This window comes from Dendrobates tinctorius, unplaced genomic scaffold (genome assembly GCF_039654945.1).
Source record: "Dendrobates tinctorius isolate UK_male_01 unplaced genomic scaffold, ASM3965494v1 ptg000075l, whole genome shotgun sequence".
In the NCBI taxonomy this organism is placed as follows: Eukaryota; Metazoa; Chordata; class Amphibia; order Anura; family Dendrobatidae; genus Dendrobates; species Dendrobates tinctorius.
Genome location: NW_027361743.1, coordinates 13,925,126 through 13,949,148, shown reverse-complemented (window position 1 = coordinate 13,949,148; position 24,023 = coordinate 13,925,126). Strand labels below are relative to the sequence as shown.

Below are 24,023 nucleotides of genomic sequence, written 5' to 3'. Positions count from 1 at the left end.
TCTACTGAACCACCGCACGACCTGCTCTACCCTCTCCTACTGTATCCTCACCCATCCCTGTAGACTGTGAGCCCTCGCGGGAAGGGTCCCCTCTCCTTATGTACTTGTGTGTCCCTTGTCTTACACATGTTTATTATACTTGTCTATATTTCCCCTTTTCACATGTAAAGCGCCATGGAATAAATGGCACTATATAAATGCATAATAATAATGCAGGTACATGGGCAATAGACAGTCCTTTAATATAGACACTCAAGAATTAGCGTGTGGAGCGGTATGAAGCAGGACTTGAAAACATAATGCTGGTGATACACTGAGGCAGGCAACAACTGGTTTTCCTCCTTGGTACTAGTGGCTTCATTTCTAGATTGACTGAGAATTGATTGAATTCTTTCAGATGCCATGGAACTAGAAGGTCCTGAGACTCAAACGTCTTGTTGGTGTGTATGGTGAGTGTAGCGCACGACTCCTGATGAGCCTGATCACACTTGGCATTCTGCAAGATTGCCTTGTTGGAAGTTTTGTTCACGTTAAAGTACTTTGACATGTTCTTCTTCTTGTTCCATTGCCCACATGTAAATAAGATCTTTTCCTCAATGACCTAGAGCACACATTACAAATCTCCTGTCATCGAGGCTTAAAAAAAGGCATTTTCCACAGGGAATGAAGGAACAATCTCACATGTAACCAGCCAAGTATAGAAGCATATTTGCAATCTTTCAGTTAATAGATGCTTTATGGTATTTTAACATGGTTGCCTCGACAGAGAGATGCCAGAAGACCACACCGTCTGATTTCTCCTTCTTCTGCGCTGACTAGAAGCACTTCATATTAAACAGTGCAGGATTCTTCTAGAAGTGCAGGGGTTAATCTACTTAGTTGAGAGCTCCTGTAAGCTTTCCTGCTCCAAGGCTCGCAGCTGTTCCCTGTTGTCCATTCCACTGGCCTATATAAACTGAACTCTGTTAATCAGGAGAAATGTGAGCTTCATTGCTGCATGGTTCAGGAGTTGGTGGTGTGTTTGAGAAGGGGTTTGGCCGATTTATATAAGACTGTTGCTAGGTTTTGGTTGTGTGCAAGTCTTCTCCTATTTTGGTATCTCCCTCTGTTTGTGTGTGCATTTTTGTATGATTGGCATTTTCCTTTATCCCTGTTCTGATTACCTTGTTAATCTGGTTGATGTATAGCCATACACTACTCATACTACTCTCCTCTTCCCTGGGCAGGGGGAGGGAACAGACTGAAGGTGAATTCAGAAGCTCAGAAAGGTATGTGGCCCCAGCCTCTTCACCATTAGAAGTAATCCAGGGAACAGTGACAGCTATGTTGCCCCAAGGATTAGGGACAGAGAAGGAGCCCTTAGCCCTGGAATACCTGACAACCAAGTTGCTACATTAACTCTGGCTGAAACAATTTTTTTTTTATCCACCATGGATCCCATCACTGCTTTGACAGGGAAAATGCAGCAACTCAACCTGGTGGTGGCAGATCTACGCACTGTCATTTTTAAGCACCCTAACTCATCAGGTTTGGGGACAACGACTCCCAGGCAACACCAAAGTGAGCCCAAGATCGCTTTGCCTGACAGGTTCTCTGGGTTGCTTAACAAGTTTGTTGATTTCAGGGAGGCTTGGTTTGCATTTATATTTATCTGGCTGTTTTGCTTTCATTTCTACTATTGGGTTCACTTTACATATGAGGTTGCCAATCTGGGGTGTGAGTGGGGTTATATGCGGCTCAGCATTACGACAATGGCTATATCTACAACAGATGAAACAGAGATTCTTTCAAAACTGCACCATCAGTCCAGCAAGTGATACATCCTTGGAATCAAGCTCTCTTGCTCTATATCATACTGCTCTCAGATTACAAAGCAATAACCTGCCGATAGATTCCCTTGTAAGCAACATGCAATCTATTTCCACAGCAGCTATGTGGATAGGTTATCAAGAACTATTACAGAAAGTCCCTTTAAACGAACAAAAACGTGCAATGAACAAAATCCTGTAATGTTTCAGACAAGTAATTGCCCGGTATTGCCCCGTTATTATCCATTTATTAGGTAGCAATAGTGCAAACAGAAAGTCTCTCCGTGCACCACATTATCATTCTGATACCCAGACTATTTCTACTGACATTATGCCATCCAGTTTGCATTTAATAAAATTGTGTCACGTCATATATGTAATTTTATTGTAATGAGACATTTCTTTAAATCACAATGGCGATAAAATATATATAAAACTAAGAATACAGACATCATTGCAATGCTGTGACATTAGGCTGTGTGAAACGGATTTTTGTTTCTATAGTTCGAGTATATTTTTTTCATAACTTCTCTATAATGACACACCAGTTTCCCTGATCGTGGTAACTGTGCCAGATGGTGACATCGGTGACTCTTGTGCACAACTCTTCCAGCTCTCCTTCTCGGAAGACATGATAATACCGGTGATACACTGAGCCGGGCACCAGCTGGTTTTCCTCCTTGGCACTAGTGGCTTCATTATTTCTAGATTGATTGTTTGCTTTCAGATGCCAAGGAACTAGAAGGTCCTGAGAATGGAATGCAGTCCTGTTGGTGTGTATGGGGAGCGCAGCGCCGAACTCCTGAGGAGCCTGATCACAATTGGCTTTCTGCGGGATCGCCTCGTTAGACATCTTGCCTTCCTTCAGGTACTTTGACTTATTCTTTTTGTACTCCTGTTCCATCGCCCACACATAAATAAGAGCTTTTCCTCCTGATTTCAGGAGACGGATTAATTCTTGTATCGCTGCCAGTCTTCTTTCCTGCGAAAAAAAAAAAAAAAAAAAATTAACTTTGATTGGAAACAAGATTTGTCATTTCGCACACTCAAACAAGCAGTTTTCCTAACAAATTTAGTAAAACATGCTGCAAAAATGAGTACACCTAATGAAATTAAAGTCTTACGAGCAAAGCTAGAGTTTAGACTACAAAATTCAAACTAACAGTTTATTCATTACAAAGGTGTCCAGAAGACCGTTCACTATAAAAAAAAGTCACAAAGAAAAAAAACATTCCCATTTCATCCTATCAGAAATGGCACCATTTGGAAGAGAAATGTCAAGACCGGAGAGCGAAAATAATTTCTTTAAATACCATATATACTCGTGTATAAGCCAAGTTTTTCAGCACATTTTTGTGTGCTGAAAACGCACCCCTCGCCTTATACACGAGTCACTGTCCCAGAAAGCCGGCGTGGGAAGGAGCGGAAGAGCAGCGGGTCATAGAGGCAAAAGCTGGCGAGGATGGGGGAGTGGCGGAGCAGCAGGTCACAGAGGCAGGAGCGGGCGAGGAAGGGGGCGTGGCGGAGCAGCGGGTCACAGAGGCAGGAGCATGCGAGGAAGGGGCAGCGGCGAGTCACAGAGCCAGGAGCCGGCAGCTGTGGCTAAAGCCTGTGCCGCTGCAGTAATAGCGCACGGTGCCATCCGCAGCCGCCGGCTTCCAGCACACACTCATCTGCCTGCACGCCCTCACTGGAACTGTATCTCGTTCCGGATGCTGGCGCCAGCAGCTCTTACTGCAGAGCGATCACGTGGCCCCACTCATTAAGGTAATGAATATGCACGTCTCTCCACTCCCATAGGCGAGGAGCGCATATTCATTACCTTAATGAGTGGTACCACTTGACCGCTAAGCACAGGAAGAGATGCTGGAAGCCAGAACAGATGCAGTGCCACTGAGGGTGCGCATGCAGGTAAATGGGATTTTTTTTTTTTTTTTTTTTTAACAGGAATCATACATAGGGATAAGGGTAGGGGATAATAAGCCATGCATACCAGAACAGGGCCCGGGGAGCCATGCATACCAGAACAGGGACTGGGGAGCCATACATAGTGACAGGGACAGGGGAGCCATACATACCATGACAGGGATGGGGGAGCCATGCATACCACATAGGGATGAGGGGACAATGCATACCCAGCTTATACTCCAGTCAATAAGCTTACCCAGTTTTTCGCGGCAAAAATAGGTGACTCTGCTTATACGGTAAGTGAAGGATACAAGAAGATCGGCAAAGCTTTACTAATCAGTTAAAAGGTGATGCAAAAATTTAACAAAGATAAAACAGAAACCATGGCACAGAGACATCTAGGTCGACATTGGAAATGAACACCTAACCAGGAGAGTCTTCTGATGAATAGGGTTGAAGAAAATACACATGTAAGTGAAGTGCAGTTAGCTAAAGAAGTAGAAAGTCAAACCAGTGTGTTTTCCATGACACAATGCGGCTTACACTGCAGAGGAATGGCATGCATAGGTGTTGGCCACAAAGGAAGCCTCTCCTAAAAAGCCCATGGACAAAAAAGCCCACCTACAGTTTACCAGGACCCATGCTGAAAAATATGAAGACTATATAAACTTTATACTCAGGGGTGGGCAATTCATTTTTCCAAGGGGCCACATAATATACCGTTGTGGATGGCAAAATCTACTGGACAAACTTAAAAATTCATCTAAAACAAATTAGTAGAATTATCAATTAGTATTGAACAGAATTAAATCTGCTGACTCACTGCTACTGTTAAGACGTTACAGCAGTAGCTATAATCAACACCTTATAATTTACTATATATATATATATATATATATATATATATATATATATATATATATATATATATATATTTTAGAGATCATACTGCTCCTAATATTCAACAACAGGATCCCCCTAGACACAGTATGATGCCCTCACAAAACAGCACCTCACATAGTTTAATGTCCCAACACAGCCTCCAACTCAAAGAAGTCCCCATACAGGCCGCCCCCAACAGTGGTGTTATGTTCTCATACAGTCCCCCCACTCAGAATGAGGTTTCAAAACAGCTCCATTACACATTATGTCCCCACACAGCCCCCACTCAGAATACAGTTGAATAGATAAGTGTGTGCACAGCTTTAGCAAATGTGCCAGAGTAGGTTCCCACACCATTGACATATATTGAGAGACTCGGCACTCAACTTAAGTGATCAGATAATTTAATGTTGTCCACACTAGTAGTAAGCAAAACGTTTCGGTCTTACATCAGACCTTCATCAGTTACAGACTAAAGTAAGGTTAGTGGGTCAGGTGGACCAATAATCATGGTTGAAGATCACTAGATCATTTAATATTCTGTGAAATGAACAAGTAGGGCAAGGGTTATCAGACCTGTGCACGTATAGGGATAAAAGTGCGTCATGCCTCAGTGGCATGTACAGACACGGTGTCCACCGCTGGTCCCACTCAGAATACAGTCCCCACACAGTTCCTTTTAAACACCAATATGTCCTCCACACAGTCCCTATGCAGAATGATGTCCCCAGACAGCCCCCATGCAGAATAATGTCCCCACACAGCCCCCTTACACAGTATATTCTGTCCCCACACAGCTGCCCACTCAGAATACAGTTCCCACACAGCCTCCCATTCATAATGATGTCCCCCACACAGATCCTTTACACAGTATTCTGTCCCCACACAGCACCCTTACACAGTATTATTTCCCCCCCCACACACAGCTCCCATGCAGAATGATGTCCCCACACAATATAATCCCCCACAGGCCCCATGGAGAATGTTGTCCCTTCCAATCCCCTTAAACAGTATTATGTCCTCACAGGGTTCCCATATTTTCTTGCTGTTCTGGTCTGCACTGTGTAATGAGGCACTGCTGAGGCAATGAGTTGACGCTATCACGCCTGCTGCGCTTTCAGGTGCACAGGCTCAATGATGGAAAAGGGATTTGACTGCTCCCTGTTACATCGTTGCATTCACAGGTATCTTATCCGGATTATTTAGGTACTAGTGAATTTAAAATGGTAGGCATGAGTCGGCTATGTGGTGCAGGACGCCACTGCCTAAAGCCCTTTGGCTGTCCTACTGCGGGTCACACCGTCTGTTCTGAAGTGATGAGACGAAGATAAAGGAACTGATGGTTTCAAACTTTATGGCATTGAAAAATAGAGGAGTATAAAGAAAAAAGGTCTTTAGCCTACAATAAAACATTGTGGTGGCAGAGTCCTTCTGTGGGGCTGCAAGAGTGCTGCTGGTGTCAGGAAGCTACATTTCATTGATGGTATCATGAATTCACAGATGTACTGCTCTATATTCAAAGAGAAGATGCTGCCATCACGCTGTGCCCTTGATAGATGTGCACTGTTCCAACACGACAGTGATCCCAACACACATCTCTTGCATTTCTGATGAAGAACATGGTGACAATGATTCAGTGGCCAAGTGTCTCCTGATCTGACCCCAACCAAAACACCTATGAGGAATTCTGAAGACACAAGTTACCATCACTCTCTATCCAGCATACAAGTTCTAAAATAGGTCGTTCTTGAAGAATGGAAATAGATGATGCAGTATTGTCACCAACTTGACCATTCCATACCTAGAAGATTTGGTGCGGTCCTTAGAAATCATGGAGGTCACACAAAATACTAAGTGTAGTAGTTTTTATGTGGGGTGTATTCATTTTTGCATTAGCTAAATAGAGTAAAACTGAAGATTTTGTAATGAAAGTTATATTACGGTATTAAGCTTACTTTCATATTCGGCGTTTAAACAAACAAAAAAATGTTCTAAGCTCAGTCTTGTCAAAATTTTGGAAATTGAGTGAGATATTGAATAAAATCTTACTTTTCAAATGGGGTAGCCGGCCTTATGCTGTGAGAGGGGGAAGGAGCCGCAGCTGATTACTCAGAGCTCACAGCACAGTTCTCCAACTTTACACATGAACTTTTATAAAGATGGGGGGGGGGGGGGGCAGGCAGATAAGCCGTGTATAAACTGTCAAATTTGGTTCTTTTCTGCCCCCCCCCCCCCCATCTTTATAAAAGTTCACGTGTAAAGTTGGAGAACTGTGCTGTGAGCTCTGAGTAATCAGCTGCGGCTCCTTCCCCCTCTCACAGCATAAGGCCGGCTTCACACATTCGACTTTCATAGTCCATGTAGGAACCCCAATGTCCAGGTTGGCCACAGGTCTCCTGAACTGATCTCAAGCTTATACAGGCGCATCTCACAAAATTAGAATATCATCAGAAAGTGATGAAATTCATAAAGTTTCCACAATCAGTGATGGTTTGGGGAGCCATGTCATCTGCTGGTGTAGGTCCACTGTGTTTTATCAAGACCAAAGTCAGCGCAGCCGTCTACCAGGAAATTTTAGAGCACTTCATGCTTCCCTCTGCCGACAAACTTTTTGGAAATGGAAATTTCATTCTCCAGCAGGACTTGGCACCCTCTCCTCCGGACCGTGGGTACCATCCGCAAATGTTCTGCTTACTTTTCGCATGGTGTGCACAGCCACATGCGGAAAGTAAGCAGAACAATGCATTCCTATGGGTGCGGGATCGCCGCGATTCCGCTAAATGAGCATGCTGCGTTTTTTTACCGCGAAGCGATTCCGCCGCGGAAAAAAACGCAGCATTAGCACAGCATTGCGGAATCCCATAGGAATGCATGGGATGATTATTTTTCGCGGCAAAATTGCGCGTTTAAAACCGCCGCGGAAACGCGAAAAAAACACTGCGTGTGAACTCTGCCTAAGTCTCCTCATCTCGTGATGGTTAGCATGTCAATCTCCGCAAGGAGAAACGATACTTCTTGGATATAGGAGGCAGTCAGGAAACCCAAAGCCAGTACATACATGTGGGGAAAACAGACCATCTATAGGAGATTTTCTGGCTTGGCATTTATCCCTGGCCATACTGCAAGGGTCTCTCCAAGGCCAAACCTGCAGCATTCTCTTGGGAAGCCACTTATGGTATGGGAACCTTCTTAAAATAAGATGTCAGCGGTGGGGAATTCAGCTCATGCCTGTGTGATATATAAGCAGACATTCAGAGAGGCGTCTGCCATTTGTAGTGATTCTATAATGGCTGGTGGGGAGATCTCACATGGGGGAGCCCTTTATTGACATGAACTGCCCTACTACAGCTTCTGAAAAGGACAGTATGCCATAATGTCCGACAGTTGCAAGTTCCATCTCTGGGAGGAGTGAGCTAAGGTCCCTTGACCACTGTTATGCCAACGATTAAGTGTTCCATGTTCGCCATTCATATTTATTAGAATTATGAAACGAGGGAAATATGATTGATCGGCTGCGTCTGAACCCACTCTATTCTCCTAGTAGATGGTGAAATGTCCTTACAGACAGTGCGATATGTTGTATTCTTGAAAGCGGATTGACTTATTCATACTCATCCTCCATACCTCTGTGGCAAAGTGGTGGATCACAGCTATGGAGATGCAGGCGTCGAAGGAGCCACTTCTGAAAGGGACAGACAAGGCGTCACACACGCAGGCCTCAAATTGTCTTTCTCCACAAATGTCCACAAGGTTCTTACTGCGGTCACAACCGATCTGGGGAAAGAAACTGACAGCGTTATAATCCACAGGAGACTGGCACGTCACAGCAGAGGTGACAGCCATGGTAAGAGACAGCCCGAAAAAGGATACATGAGGGAGGACTGGTTTTCTTTATTCTCACTTATTCAATATATTTGATTGTTTATTAGTGATGAGCGAGTATACTCGTTGCTCGGGTTTCCTCCAAGTATTCTGGTGTGCTCGGAGATTTAGTTTTCGTTGCCTCAGCTGCATGATTTGTGGCTGCTGGACAGCCTGAATACATGTGGGGATCCCCTAACAAACAGGCATTCCTCACATGTATTCAGGCTGTCCAGCAGCCACAAAAACTCCGAGCACGCCAAAATACTCGGAGGACACCCGAGCAACGAGCATACTTAATTCTGCTGTTTTGATTTATATTGCACTGCTATGTATAGAGAAAATCACGGTTTCTTAGGAACGCCAGCTATAGGATGGCTTTCACATTAGAACAGTCATGACAGGTACAGAGGTCTCTGGCTTATCAGATGCCATATTAGACAACTTTAATGCACTCAGTTTGGTAAAAAAAAAAAAAAAAATGACCTCAACGTCACCTTGAAACATAATTATCTGTTATAAGGAGCAACACAGAAAAGAATATCCGCGGGTTTGGGACAGGAAGCCGTCAAGATTATTTACAAGAAAAAAAAAGCAAGAAAAATGAATGCAGCATTTAACCAAACGGTCATGTGGAAAATGTACTGATTATGTGAGACAAGAAGGGAGAGCAGAGTGACCTTGAGAGTGATCTAAACACACCAAGAAATGTTAATGAATTGTAAACTAATTGGAGGGAACAAAGCGGATTACTTTGTAATTTGCATCTAAATTGCATGAAATACATTTCGCCTCAGACTTGCTTTCTGTCCTTGCTTCTGACCACATTAAAAAAAGCACCAAAAACGACAAAGCGGGAAGGGTTGAGTTATGGGTCTCAATTACAGTTTACGAGGGCTGTTAATTACGGGTTAGTGGCACTTATTTTCATGTCCACTCATCAGTCTTATTTATTAACCCCTTAAGCCCCAAGGGTGGTTTGCACGTTCATGACCGGGCCAATTTTTACAATTCTGACCACTGTCCCTTTATGAGGTTATAACTCTGAAACGCTTCCATGGATCCCGGTGATTCTGACATTGTTTTCTCGTGACATATTGTACTTCATGTTAGTGGTAAAATTTCATTCATATAACTTGCGTTTATTTGTGAAAAAAACGGAAATTTGGCGAAAATTTCGCAATTTTCCAAATTTGAATTTTTATGCCCTTAAATCACAGAGATAGGCCGGTTTCACATTAGCGCATTTTCAGCGCGCGCACGGCCGGGGGTAGCTCCGCCCCCGAGCCGGCTCTCTGCCCGGCGTGCCCGCCCCTTGCTTGTAGCGCCGCCTACTAGCGGACAGCGGCGCCTGCGATCGGCGCACCCTATCTTTAGCATAGGGTGCGCAGATCGTGCGCAGGCCGTGCGCTAGTTGCGCTTTGACCTGCGCTGCGCACTTTTGACGGTGCGCCGTGCGCGCCAAAATCCGAAAAGTTTGATTTTGGCGCGCACGGCGCACCGTCAAAAGTGCGCAGCACAGGTCAAAGCGCAACTAGCGCACGGCCTGCGCACCCTATGCTAAAGATAGGGTGCGCCGATCGCAGGCGCCGCTGTCCGCTAGTAGGCGGCGCTACAAGCAAGGGGCGGGCACGCCGGGCAGAGAGCCGGCTCGGGGGCGGAGCTACCCCCGGCCGTGCGCGCGCTGAAAATGCGCTAATGTGAAACCAGCCTTACGGCACACAAAAAACTTAATAAATAACATTTCCCACATGTTTACTTTACATCAGCACAATTTTGGAACCAAATTTTTTTTTTTGTTAGGAAGTTATTAGGGTTAAAAATTGACCAGCGATTTCTCATTTTTGCAACACCATTTTATTTTTACGGACCACATCACATTTGCAGTCACTTTGAGGGGTCTATATGATAGAAAATACCCAAAAGTGACACCATTCTAAAACTGCACCCCTTAAGGTGCTCAAAACCACATTCAAGAAGTTTATTAACCCTTTAGGTGCGTCACAGGAATTTTTTCAATATTTAAAAAAAAAATGAACATTTAACTTTTTTTTCACAAAAAAAAACTTCATGTTCAATTTTTTTTATTTTACCAAGGGTAACAGGAGAAATTGGATGGCAAAAGTTATTGTGCAATTTGTCCTGAGTACGCTGATACCCGATATGTGGGGGGAACCACTGTTTCGGCGCATGGCAGAGCTCAGAAGGGAAGGAGCGCCGTTTGACTTTTTCAATGCAAAATTGGCTGGAATTCAGATCGGACGCCATGTCGCGTTTGGAGAGCCCCTGATGTACCTAAACAGTGGAAACCCCCCACAAGTGACCCCATTTTGGAAACTAGACCCCCCAAGGAACTTATCTAGATATGTGGTGAGAACTTTGAACCCACAAGGGCTTCACAGAAGTTTATAACGTGCTGCGGTACAATTAAAAAATCATTTTTTCCACAAAAATGATCTTTTCACCCCCAATTTATTTTTCCAAGGGTAACAGGACCCTAAAAATTATTGTGCAATTTGTCCTGAGTATGCTGATACCCCATATGTGGGTGTAAATGACTATTTGGGCGCATGGCAGAGCTCGGAAGGGAAGCAGTGCCATTTGACGTTTTTGGCTGGAATTGAGATCGGACACCATGTCGCGATTGGAAAGCCCCTGATGTACCAAAACAGTGGAAACCCCCCACAAATTACACCATTTTGGAAACTAGACCCCCCCACGGAACTTATCTAGATGTGTGGTGAGCACTTTGAACCCCCCAGTGCTTCACAGAAGTTTATAACGCCCGGGCGTGAAAATAAAAAAATCGTATTTTTTCCACAAACATGATCTTTTAGTCACCAATTTTTTTTTATTTTCCCAAGGGTACAAGGAGAAATTGGACCCCAAAAGTTGTTGTCCAATTTGTTGTGAGTACGCCGACACCCCATATGTGGGAGAAAATTACTGTATGGGCACATGTCGGGGCTCGGAAGGGAAGTAGTGACGTTTTGGAATGCAGACTTTGATGGAATGGTCTGCAGGTGTCATGTTGCCTTTGGAGAGCCCCTAATGTACCTAAACAGTGGAAACCCCCCACAAATGACCCCATTTTGGAAACTAGACCCCCTAAGGAACTTATCTAGATGTGTGGTGAGCACATTGAACCCCCAAGGGCTTCACAGAAGTTTATAACGCCAGGGCGTGAAAATAATAAAATTCATTTTTTTCCACAAAAATGATATTTTTGCCCCCAATTCTTTATTTTACTAAGGGTAACAGGAGAAATTGGACCCCAAAAGTTGTTTTGCAATTGGTCCTGAGTAGGCTGATACCTCATATGTGGGGGTAAAACACTGTTTGGGCGCATGGCAGAGCTTGGAAGGGAAGGAGCACCATTTGACTTTTTCAACGCAGAATTGGCTGGAATTGAGATCAGACGCCATGTTGCATTTGGAGAGCCCCTGATGTGCCCAAACAGTGGAAACCCCCAATTCTAACTCCAACCCGAACCCCAACACACCCCTAACCCTAATCTCAGCCCTAACCCTAGCGGGAAAATGGAAATAAATACATTTTCTTTTAATTTTATTATTTTTCCCTAACTAAGGGGGTGATAACGGGGGGTTTGATTTACTATTTATGGCGGTTTTTATATTTGGCAGCTGTCGCACGCTAAAAGACGCTTTTTATTGTAAAAATAGTTTTTGCATCACCACATATTGAGAGCTATAATCTTTCCGTATTTTGACCCACCGATTCATGTGAGGTCTTATTTTTTGCGGGACGAGTTGACGTTTTTATTGGTGTCATTTTCGGGCACGTGACAATTTTTTGATCGTTTTTTATTCCAATTTTTGGGACGCAGAGTGAACAAAAACTAGCGTATCAAATTTCTTTTGGGGGGGGGCGTTTACACCGTTCCGCGTGCGATAAAATTGATAAAGCGGTTTTATTCTTCGGGTCAGTACGGTTACAGCGATACATCATTTAGGTTTTTTTATGTTTTGGCGGTTTTATGCAATGAAAACTATTTTATATAAAAAAGTTATTTTTGCATCGCTTTATTCTGCGAGCTATAACTTTTTAACGGATGACGCTGTATGGCGGCTCGTTTTTTGCGGGACAAGCTGACGTTTTCAGCGGTACCATGGATTTTTATATGCGTCTTTTTGATCGCGCGTTATTGCACTTTTTGTTCAGCGGTATGATAAAAAACGAAGCAAAAAATGATTTATTTTTTAAGGGGTTCGCTACGGACGCGGCGATACCAAATGTGTACTTTTATTGTTTGTTTTTTTTTTTTTTTCAAAAAATGAATTTTTTGGGGAATATATTTTTTTTTTTTTTACTAATTTATTTGGCGATTTTTTCAAAATTACTTTTACACTTTATTTTTTTTTTAATTTTATTACATTGTCCCAGTTGGGACATCACTGTCCTGTGACAGATCGCTGATCTGTCACATCACAGATCACTGTGACAGATCAGCGATCTGTCACAGGCATAGACGCAGACTTCCTCATGCCTGCGCTTTGCCGGCACTGAGGAAGCCAGCTCCCTACAGGCCCCCGAAGGTCCCCATCGCCATCTTGGATCCGGGGGCCTGTAGGGAAAGAGCCCCCCGCAGCAGCGCTGCACATTGCGCTGCTGTGGGGGGGCTCAGGAAAGCACGGAGGAAGCCCCCTCCCTGCCGATGCTTCCCTTTAACCCCCGGTACACCGCGATCGTGTTTGTTCACGGTGTACAAGGGGTTAACGTGTTGGGGCGGTCCGTGACCGCCCCTGACACATTATCACAGCTGACACCGGACACAATCAGCTAACACCCGGCCATGATCAGCGGCGCTCACCATGTGGGCGCCGCTGATCGCCATGACGTACTATCCCATCCCTGGGAATTAAGTCCCAGGGCACATGGACGGGATAGTACGTCATATGGCAGAAAGGGGTTAAGGATTGAAATGGCAGTATAGTGATAAAAAAAAGGAGATTTTTGTGTACTCACCGTAAAATCTCTTTCTCTTAGCCTCTAATTGGGGGACACAGAACCATTGGTGTTATGCTGCTGTCCACTAGGAGGCGACACTATGCATAATCTGAAAAAGATTAACTTTGGCTCCTCCTCTGCAGTATACACCCCTGGACGGCGTCAGCCTTCTCCAGTTTTGTGCAAAAGCATTAGGAGGAACGTAACCAAATAACATAACCATGCCTGTAAGAAGGCTACTATGTACGAGCTCAAAGAACAATATGAGAACTCAACCGTAAACAACGGTCCATAAGGGCAACAGGGTGGGAGCTGTGTCCCCCAATTAGAGGCCAAGAGAAAGAGATTTTACGGTGAGTACACAAAAATCTCCTTTACTCTGTTGCCTCATTGGGGGACACAGAACCATGGGACGTCCCAAAGCAGTCCCTGGGTGGGAAGCAATGGACGAATGATGTGCTAGCAGGTCCCTAAATTTGGGGCACTGCCGCCTGCAGAACCAGTCTACCCAGGCTCGCATCCGCTGAGGACTGGGTATGAACACTGTAGTGTTTCGTAAACGTGTGTAGGCTAGTCCAAGTGGCCGCCTTACACACTTGTTGTGCCGAAGCCTGATGCCGAATGGCCCAGGAGGCCCCTAATGCCCGTGTAGAGTGTGCCGTGATACCGGCTGGAAGAGGGGAACTGTTAAGTCGGTAGGCCTCATGTATGGTGGACTTGATCCACCTGGCAAGGGTAGCATTGGAAGCCGGCAGTCCCTTGCGACTACCTTCTGGAAGAATGAAGAGGGAATCAGACTTCCGGAAAGGTGCAGTCCTGGACACGTAAATCGGCAATGCTCTGACGAGGTCAAGCGTATGCAGAGCCTTCTCCACTCTATGAACCGGAACCGGGCAAAGGGATGGCAGTGAAATCTCCTCATTGAGGTGAAAGTTGGACACAACCTTCGGAAGGAAGGATGGTACCGTGCGGAGAACCACCTTGTCCTGGTGAAAGGCTAGGAAAGGCCGTCTGCAGGAAAGTGATGACAATTCCGACACTCTGCGTAACGAGGTGATCGCCACTAGAAAAACCACTTTCTGAGACAGAATGGAGAGTGGAACTCCTCTAAGAGGTTCGAAGGGTGGCGCTTGCAATGCTGTCAGGACCAGATTGAGGTCCCACGTATCCAGCGGACGTTCGTAGGGAGGAACCAATCGGGAAACTCCCTGGATGAAAGTCCTTACCTGTGGTTTAATAGCAATGCGCTTTTGAAAAAAAGGACTGAAAGCGCCGACACCTGACTCTTAAGCGAGCCTAAGGATAGCTTGGCATCTAGGCCCGATTGAAGAAAACCTAGTACCTTCGGGAGGGAATAAGGGAGTGGGACTTGTCCATGAGATTCGCACCAAGAAAAGAAAGCTCTCCAGGTACGATAATAGATCTTGGCGGAGGCAGGCTTCCTTGCCCTGATCATAGTTGCAATGACTGCCGGTGAAAAACCTGCCTGGGTTAGAATCCAGGTTTCAAGGGCCATGCCGTCAAATTGAGAGCCCCTGAATTCTGATGGAAGAACGGACCTTGAGACAGAAGGTCGTGACGGTCGGGTAGACGCCAGGACACGTCTGCTGTAAGTTGAACGATGTCGGCGTACCATGTACGTCTGGGCCAGTCTGGCGCGATGAGGATGGTTGGAACTCCCTCTTGTTTGATCGTCCTCACGACCCTGGAGATTAGGGGGAGGGGTGGAAAAATGTACAGGAGTCGGAACTGGGACCAGTCCTGGACCAGGGCATCCGCTCCGAGCGAACGCGGGTCGTGTCCCCTGGCCATGAAATTGGGGACCTTGGTATTGAGATGGGATGCCATTAGGTCCACCTCCGGGGTTCCCCAGCGTTGACAGATCTGGTAAAAAATCTCGGGATGGAGAGACCACTCCCCAGAGTCCATTCCTTGCCTGCTGAGGAAGTCGGCTTCCCAGTTTTCTACACCCGGAATGTGGACCGCAGAAAGTACCGACCTCGTGTCTTCCGCCTAGCGGAGGATATGCGCCACTTCTCTCATCGCCTGGGCGCTGCGGGTCCCGCCTTGGTGGTTCACGTATGCCACAGCCGTGGCATTGTCCGACTGTATCCGTATGTGCGAGGCTGCAAGCAAGTGATGAAAGGCTCTCAGTGCCAAGAGGATGGCCCTGATTTCCAGAATATTGATGGGCAATGTCACTTCCCTCGGTGACCACTTGCCTTGTGCCCTGTGATGTAGGTGCACCGCCCCCCAGCCTGTCAGGCTTGCATCGGTAGTCAGGATCTTCCATTGTCCTGAGAGGAATGGCTTCCCTCGTGTAAGCGAGGTTGGTTTGAGCCACCAATGCAGGGACCTCCTGGTCGACGTCAACCTGAACTCCGTCGAGGGAGAAGGGATTCCTGTCCCAAGATCTGAGTATGGCTAGTTGAAGGACCCCGAGGTGAAACTGGGCAAATGGCACTGCCTCTATTGCTGCTGCCATCCGGCCGAGGACTCTCATGGCAAACCGGAGAGATCGAGGAGGACTGCGAAGGAGTGTACAAACTCCCAGACGGATGGCCAGTGTCTTGTCCTTGGGAAGGAGCACCAGGCCCCTGGAGGTGTCGAATAACATTCCCAGGAATGTTAGAGTCTGACTTGGGATAGTCGACGATTTCTGTAGGTTGACTAGCCATCCCAGGCGACTCAGTGTGTCTATTGTGATTGAGGAAAGATGTATATCTTTGTACCGTGTTAGCCAGTGGATAGAAAAATATTCAGGATTGAGAGTCCTCAGTAGTTGATACCTTTTAATGGCTAACTGAAAAGATGGTAATTAGTCTAGCCTGATGAAGAGACCTGAGTAGTCTCGAAAGCTTGCAATGTATTACCATCTTTTCAGTTAGCCATTAAAAGGTATCAACTACTGAGGACTCTCAATCCTGAATATTGTGATTGAGACACTGACCTCACAGTCTTTGAAAGTGGGAGACTTGATGAGGAGGTCGTCCAGGTACGGGATGACTAGAATGCCTCTTGAGTGCAGAACGTCCATGGTGGCCGCCATGACTTTGGTGAACGTTCTTGGAGTCGTGGCGAGTCCGAACGGAAGGGCGACAAACTGGTAGTGGTTTTGGTTGACCGCGAACCTGAGAAACCTTTGGTGGGCGGGAGCAATTGGTATGTGCAGATACGCATCCTGTACGTCTATGGAGGCAAGGTATTCTCCCTGCTCCATGGATGCAATGATGGACCTGAGGGACTCCATGCGGAAATGACGGACCCGTACGTAATTGTTGAGCTGTTTTAGGTCCAGTATGGGTCGGACGCTGCCTCCTTTCTTGGGGACTACGAACAGATTTGAGTAGAACCCTCGGAATCTCTCGTTCGCGGGAACCGGCACCACAACTCCTGCTTGAAGGAGAGAGGAGACCGCTTGGTGGAAAGCACGAGCCTTGTCTGGTGGTGTTGGAGGAATAGAAAGGAAGAACCAGTTCGGTGGAGCGGAAGTGAACTCTATCTTGTATCCGGAAGACACTATTTCCCTGACCCACCTGTCTTCTGTAATAGGCAGCCAGACTTGCTGGAAGAGTAAAAGTCGGCCGCCTACTGGTGGGGTGTCTTCCGGAGTTCGTGAGTCATGATGAAGCGAGTTCTGAGGTTTTCCTCCCTTGGGTTTCGCTTGGCCTGCTTTCGACTGCCAAGACCTGTCCGGTCGCTGCTGCGTCCGTGGGTTGTCCCTGCGTGGAGAGCGGTTACGGTTTTGCGCTGGGCGCGAGACGGACCAGCCCGAGGAATTCCGAAAGGATCGGAATCGCGTCTGGTTTCTTCGTTTAAACGTGCTTTTCGGTTTTAGTTGAGGGAGAGAGGTACTCTTACCCCCAGTGGCATTCCAGTAAGATACGGAAGTCGCGTGAGGGACTTCTTTGAGGCCGCATCCGCTTTCCATTCTCGCAGCCAGAGGATGCGTCGGATCGTGATGGCGTTTGATGCTATTCCCGCTACACCTCTTGCGGAATCCAGGGCTGCATGAAGCATGTAGTCTGCTACCACTGCTATCTGGACCGCTTGGTCCGAGAGCTCGGGATTTGAAGCTTGAAGACCCTCCTGTAGTTTTTTGGCACAAGCCAGGATGGCCTTGGCCGCCCAAACTGAAGCAAACGCAGGGCCCAGAGAGGCGCCTGCCGCTTCGAAAATAGAACGAGCCATGCGTTCTACTTGCCGGTCTGCTGCGTCCCTGAGGGTTGAGCTATCTGGCAGAGAGAGTAAGGTCTGCGCTGCTAGCCTAGAAACCGGGGGGGTCCACTTCAGGTGGATCTGTCCATTGTTTGGTGTCTGTCTGTGGGAAGGGCTTCCAAATATTTGCGATTAGCAAATTTTTTCTCAGGCTGCGCAAACTGTTTGGTAAGTATTTTCTCAAACTCATGGTGATTAGGCAAGACCTTAGGTGGTTTCTGAACACTTTCGAAGCAAATCCTATGTTCTGGGACTTCCGGGGCTGACTCTGGAATTTTTAGCACACGATGAATGGCAGAGATTATGTCCTCAACTAGCGCTGTATTGCTAGGGGGAGAAGGTACCACGGACCTGACCGTTTCATTATCTGAGTCGGAGTCACAGATGCCCTCCGAATCCTGTGCCTCGCTAAGGTGATCCCTGGAGGGCGACCTGGGGCGGGGATCTTCTGTGGTGGGGGATCTCTGTGGTAAATTGCACTGTCTGTCTGTGACAGGGGACTGCCTAGGAGACCTGGAATGACACTGTCTCTCCCTGGGGGGGGGATGACCTTGTGCTATAGGACGACTCAGGTGATCGTGACCTGTGGGTCCGCTTACGTCTGTGAGTGTCAGAAACAGCATGTTCCCAAGACAAGCTGTCCGTTTGCTGTGTAACGTCCATAGCCGGGGCCCGTCTCTGCAGAGCTTGCAGCAATGTGGCAGTTAGGTTGTCTATGGACTGTGTCATAGACTGTGACATCCGAGTTGCCCATTCCGGCGTGGCCTGTGACACTGAATCGTCAGTAGGGACTCCCTGGGGTTCTGACCCAGAGTTCTGGATGCAGTCCCGGCAGTGCGGATACGTGCTGCCACTAGGGAGCGTGGCTTTGCAGGCTGTGCAGAATGCATAGAAACATTCCTGCCTGGTTCTCTTCCTTGAGCCCGGCATAGTGCACAGAGGCTGGCTATCAGGGATCGTACAGGGGTGGCTACGCAGAGGGAACCCACAGAGAGCCTTCTAGGAAGTATGGATTCACAGCTGAGTAATGAGAACCCAGCTGTGAGCTTACCCCACCGGTGTGCCCCTAGGTCCAGCGCCGACAGATCCCAGTTCTGTGCCCCCCGGAGACTGCTGTGATGCTCCTCTCCTGGATCTCATCCAAAAAAAAAAAAAAAAAAAAATGGCCACCGGGGCTCTGAGGAGAGGGAGGAGGGGGCGGAGAGCTGAAAAGGGCGCGCTGGGCTGTGTAAAAACGCGCCCTTTCTGTCTCAATCCGCCCCTTCTATGACACTCCAGCGTGTCATTTTAGTCATCTGGGGGGCGGGTCTAAATTAGAGGCCTGATGCCCAGGAGGGTTCCAGAGCGGCGTGGTAGTCCAGGGGGGGGGGGGTTGGCCCGATTTGTACCAAACCCCCCCAAAATGGTCGACCGGATAGCGGTGGGTGTAGAAGGGGAAGTGGTTCTTGCATGGGGGGCCCCTGGAGCGCTATGGGGCCGCTGCTGCTGCAGAGACAGGGACGCAGAAAAGCCCTGTCTCTGCTGTGCCATGCCAGTCCGCACCCTCCCCCGGCCCCAACAGGATCCCTCAGCTGGTCTGGGGTCCCTGGAAGCTGCGGAATTATGCCTATTCTCCGACCCTACCTGAGGCGTCTCAACCTAATGCCCCCTGCGGGGGATTAGGGAGGGTGCGTCTGTCACCGTCAGGGGGTCTTCATCCTCAACCCAGACCCCAAAGGGGTTGGGGAAGGAGGGGGGGACTCAACTTCGGACCAGTACCCGCAGGACTGGGGAAGGAGCGACATGGGGAATAGCCATCTCAACTTCAACCGGGCACCCCTAAAAAGGGGGCCAAGGAAGGAGCCATGTCGGGAGTCTCGCTGGAGACCCACTTTTCTTCATCTGTTCCTGACGAAAAAAAAAAAAAAAAAAAAGAACGGAATAAAAAGGTGTGCCTCCTTGCGACACTAAGCAAAAACTGGAGAAGGCTGACGCCGTCCAGGGGTGTATACTGCAGAGGAGGAGCCAAAGTTAATCTTTTTCAGATTATGCATAGTGTCGCCTCCTAGTGGACAGCAGCATAACACCCATGGTTCTGTGTCCCCCAATGAGGCGACAGAGTAAAATGGTAGGTCCAACAAAACTGGTGAGGGAAAAAAAAAAAAAAGAAAAAAAAAAAAAAGTATTTTTGGTACTCACCGCAAAATCCTTTTCTCGCAGTCATCATTGGGGGACACAGGTAACCGTGTACACTGCTGTCTCTAGAAGGCTGACACTAGACAAAAAAAGTCAGCTCCTTCTCAGCCGTATACACCCATCGACTGGCACAAAGCTCGCCAGTTAGGGAAGAAAAGAAAAGCAGGAGGAGATGCACCAACAAACAACTATATACAGGCTCAACTATGGCCCTTAGGCCCAACATAGGCACAAAAAAAACAAGGAGGGTACTGTGGCCCCCCATGAAATCTCCAAGAAAGATTTTAGGTTGAGTGCCAAAAATCCTTTATTGCTTCATTGGGGGACACAGGAAACTATGGGACATCCTAAAGCAGTCCAAAGGTAAGAACAGACGATTATGCTCAAATCAGGTCAGACAACAGCAGCTTACAGCACCTTCCTACCTAGGCCAGCATCAGCTGAGGCACAGGTATGTACCCTGTAAAATCTTGCAAATGTATGAAGGAATGACCAAGCAGTGGGCCTTGCAAATCTGGACTGCAGAGGCCCCCACTGCAAGGGTAGAGTGAGCCCTCACTCCCATAGGGGGTGGTCTAGCCTTAACTCGATAAGCCTCTAGTACGGCAGAAAGGATCCAGCAGGTGATAGACTTAGAGCCCCTTACAACGACCCTCAGGAATCACAAACAAGGCATCTGAACATCTGAAGGATGTGGTCCTTGAGCGGTAGAGACTAGTGTTGAACAAACATGCTCGAATAAGGTGCTATCCATGCATGCTCGGATACCAAAAGTGTATCTTGGGCGTGCTCGAATACCTTGTTCGAGTCGCCCCAGTTGTATGTCTCGGGGCTGTTTGACAGCTGCAACACATGCAGGGATTGTCTGTTTGCTAGCAGCAGGCTCAAAGGCAGACTTGGCCAGGACCTTGATCTGTCTCGTCAGTGGAGTCCTCAAGAAATGAGCCTTCAGGGAGTGACAGGACAGTCTGAGCTGACAGGCAGGAGACTGGAAGGTCCAAAGCATGGGATTCTGCCCATTTGCTGAGGAGATCAGGAACAAGAGGCTATAATATATCCAACTGTTTTCCACCTGAAAAGCGTTTTAACTGGTGCTCCCACTGTTAGGTAAAAATTCCCTCAAATTACGCTTTTTTGAATGAAACTGAGAATCAAGGGAAGACACCTTAATATTGCGGGTCTGACTGAAGGCAGATATAAGACTGTCAATCATATTCTGAAGTTTGGTCCATGATTTGGAATCAAGGTCGGACTCAGGGGCCCACTCCGTGGAGGAAGAGTGGGATACCGAGGGCATCCTGGGGAATGTGGAAGGAGAGCGGAAACCAGAAGAGGAACTGGAGTGTGCTCCCTTTTTGGACCTTATCCTCAATACACCATGCTGGGTGCCTGCAATTAACATAGCATACTAGAAAACTGGAAAAGAAAATTCCAAGTGGGGAGAAACTGAATGTGACTTGTTGTTACCGTGCAGATTGCCATATTATTCTACTCATTAGTACGATTATGGCGATCCCAAACATGTCCAGTTATTTAATTATTTTAGTGGAGAAAAATTAAAAAAAAAAAAAACACAGAAGAATGCTTGTGCCACTAACTCCACCATAAACATGTGCGAAAAGTGCATGTAATAGGAAAAATGGAGGCATGCTGCTGCCAAATTCCTCTTAGGCAAAGTGAATCAAAATATCCTATTGTTCATATCAACCTTAAAAGAAATGCCAGAAAACACATTTCTTCAAAACCCTAGTGATTTTTTTTTTTTTCACACTTTCTATATCACTTCTTATATGTAAAAAATAAATAAATAAATCCTGAAATCTTGCTGTTTAGATTCGGACCACTGCTCCCCATAATAAACTGACACTTCCTGCTCATCATCATCACAGGCAGGATTACAATATAAGAGCATACCTATATATCAATAACCTAGAAGCCACCTTTTACAAACCGGTGATGTCAGAGTTCACCGCCGCCCACTCCCTGCACAGGTCACAAAGCAAGTCTACAAGGCTCTCTCATATAAGTCAATGGAAATTGCCTACTGCTTTCTACGGCCATCTACAGTGGGAAAAATAAGTATTTGATACACTGCCGATTTTCCAAGTTTTCCCACCTACAAAGAATAGAGAGGCCTATAATTTTTTTTATCGTGTGTACACTTCACCTGTGAGACAATCTAAAAATAAAAAACAGAAACTCACATTGTATGATTTTTACATAATTGCATGAAATAAGTATTTGATACAATAGAAAAACAGAACTTAATATTTGATACAGAAGACTTTGTTTGCAATTACAGAGGTCAGACGTTCCCTGTAGCTCTTGACCAAGTGTGCACACACTGCAGCAGGGATTTTGGCCCACTCCTCCATACAGATCTTCTCTACATCTTTCAGGTTTTGGGGCTGTCGCTGGGCAACAGAGTTTCAGCTCCCTCCAAAGATTTTTTTATTGGGTTCAGATCTAGAGACTGGCTAGGACACTGTAAGACCTTGAAATGCTTCTTACGGAGCCACTCCTTAGTTGCACTAGTTGTGAGTTTTGAGTCATTGTCATGCTGGAAGACCCAGCCATGACCCATCTTCAATGCTCTTACTGAGGGAAGGAGGTTGATGGCCAAAATCTTGCGATACATGACTCCATCCAACCTCCATTCAACACAGTGCAGTTGTTCAGTCTCCTTTGCAGAAAAGCACCCCCAAAGTAGAATGTTGCTCCCACCATACTTCACAGTTGGGATGTTGTTCTTGGTGTTGTACTCATCCTTCTTCCTCCAAACACGGTAAATGGAGTTGAAACCAAAAAGTTCTATCCTGGTCTCATTTGACTACATGACCTTCTCGTGTGCCTCCCTTGGATCATCCACATGGTCACTGGCAAACTTCAAACGGGCGTGGACATTTGCTGGCATGAGCAGGGGGACCTTTTGTGTCCTGCAGGATTTTAATCCATGACGGCTTAGTGCGTTACTAACAGTAATGTTTGAGACTGTGTTCCCACTTGTCTTCACGTCATTGACCAGGTCCTACAATGTAGTTCTAGACTGATTCCTAACGATTCTCAGAATCATCCTTACTCCAGGAGGCAACATCTTGCATGGAGCCTCAGACTGAGGAAGATTGAAACTCATCTTAAGTTTCTTCCATTTTTTTTTTAGAATTGTGATAACAGTAGTTACCTTCTCACAAAGCTGCTTGTCTATTGTCCTGTAGCCCATCCCAACCTTGTGCAGTTTTACAATTTTAGCCCTGGTATCTTTACACAGCTGTTTGGTCTTGGCCATGGTGGATAGGTTGCAGTGTCATTGAGTGTGTGGACAGGTGTCTTTTATACAGGTAAAAAGTTCAAACAGGTGCAATTAATATAGGTAATGAGTGCAGAGTAGGAGGCTTCTTACAGAAAAACTAACAGGTCTGTGAAAGCCAGAATTCTTGCTGGTTGGTAGGTGATTAAATGCTTATTTCATGCAATAATATGCAATTTAATTATGTAAAAAACATACAATGTGATTTTCAGGTTTTTACTATTAGCGTGTCTCTCACAGGTGAAGTGTTCCTACGATAAAAATTACAGACCTCTCCATTCTTTGTAGGTGGGAAAGCTCTACTGTAGATGCTGCCTAATAAAATAAAGCATAATAATAATAATAATAATAATAATAATAAAAAAAAAGAAAAAAAATCTACAAATTAAAAAATAAAAAGGTTAGAAAAAAAACATGATTCACTATCTAGGAGACACATTACCTTTAACCCCTTAGTGACCGGGCCACTTTAAAAAAACCAAAAAAGAATCTAACCAGTGTCCCTTTATGTAGAAAGAACTCTGAAAGGCTTCTATATATCCCACTGATTGAGAATTTTCTTTGTGACACATTGTACATTACGATAATGGAAAAATTTAGGTTGATATGTTTTGTATTTATAAAAATATCAGAAATTGGACAAAAACTTTAAAATATTTGCAATTTTCAAATCTAGACAGTCATACCACACAGAACAATACTAAATAACATCTCCCTCCTGTCTGCTTTACATCAGCACCACTTGTAAAGTAGAAATATATATATATATATATATATATATATATATATATATATATATAATCTCTCTCTCTCTCTGAGTGTAGAGCCCCGCCCACTCCACATAGCCACATTCAATATAATATCCCACATCATCCCGTCAGCCAGAGCCACTGGAC

At 46.1% G+C, this 24,023-nt stretch overlaps 1 protein-coding gene across 2 annotated transcripts in view; it reads right to left on the bottom strand.

Moving 5' to 3' along the window:
• Positions 1-2,176: 2,176 nt before the first annotated feature.
• ALKBH8 (alkB homolog 8, tRNA methyltransferase) overlaps positions 2,177-24,023 on the bottom strand; it is a 66,749-nt gene continuing 44,902 nt past the window's right edge. For both annotated transcript variants that reach the window (XM_073583018.1, XM_073583019.1), the window contains exons 11-12: positions 8,223-8,372; positions 2,177-2,790 (exon numbers count right to left, since the gene is read on the bottom strand). In XM_073583018.1, the coding sequence (XP_073439119.1) occupies positions 2,329-2,790; positions 8,223-8,372 (612 nt within the window). In that variant the 3' untranslated portion in view covers positions 2,177-2,328. The remainder of the gene's footprint in view (positions 2,791-8,222; positions 8,373-24,023) is intronic.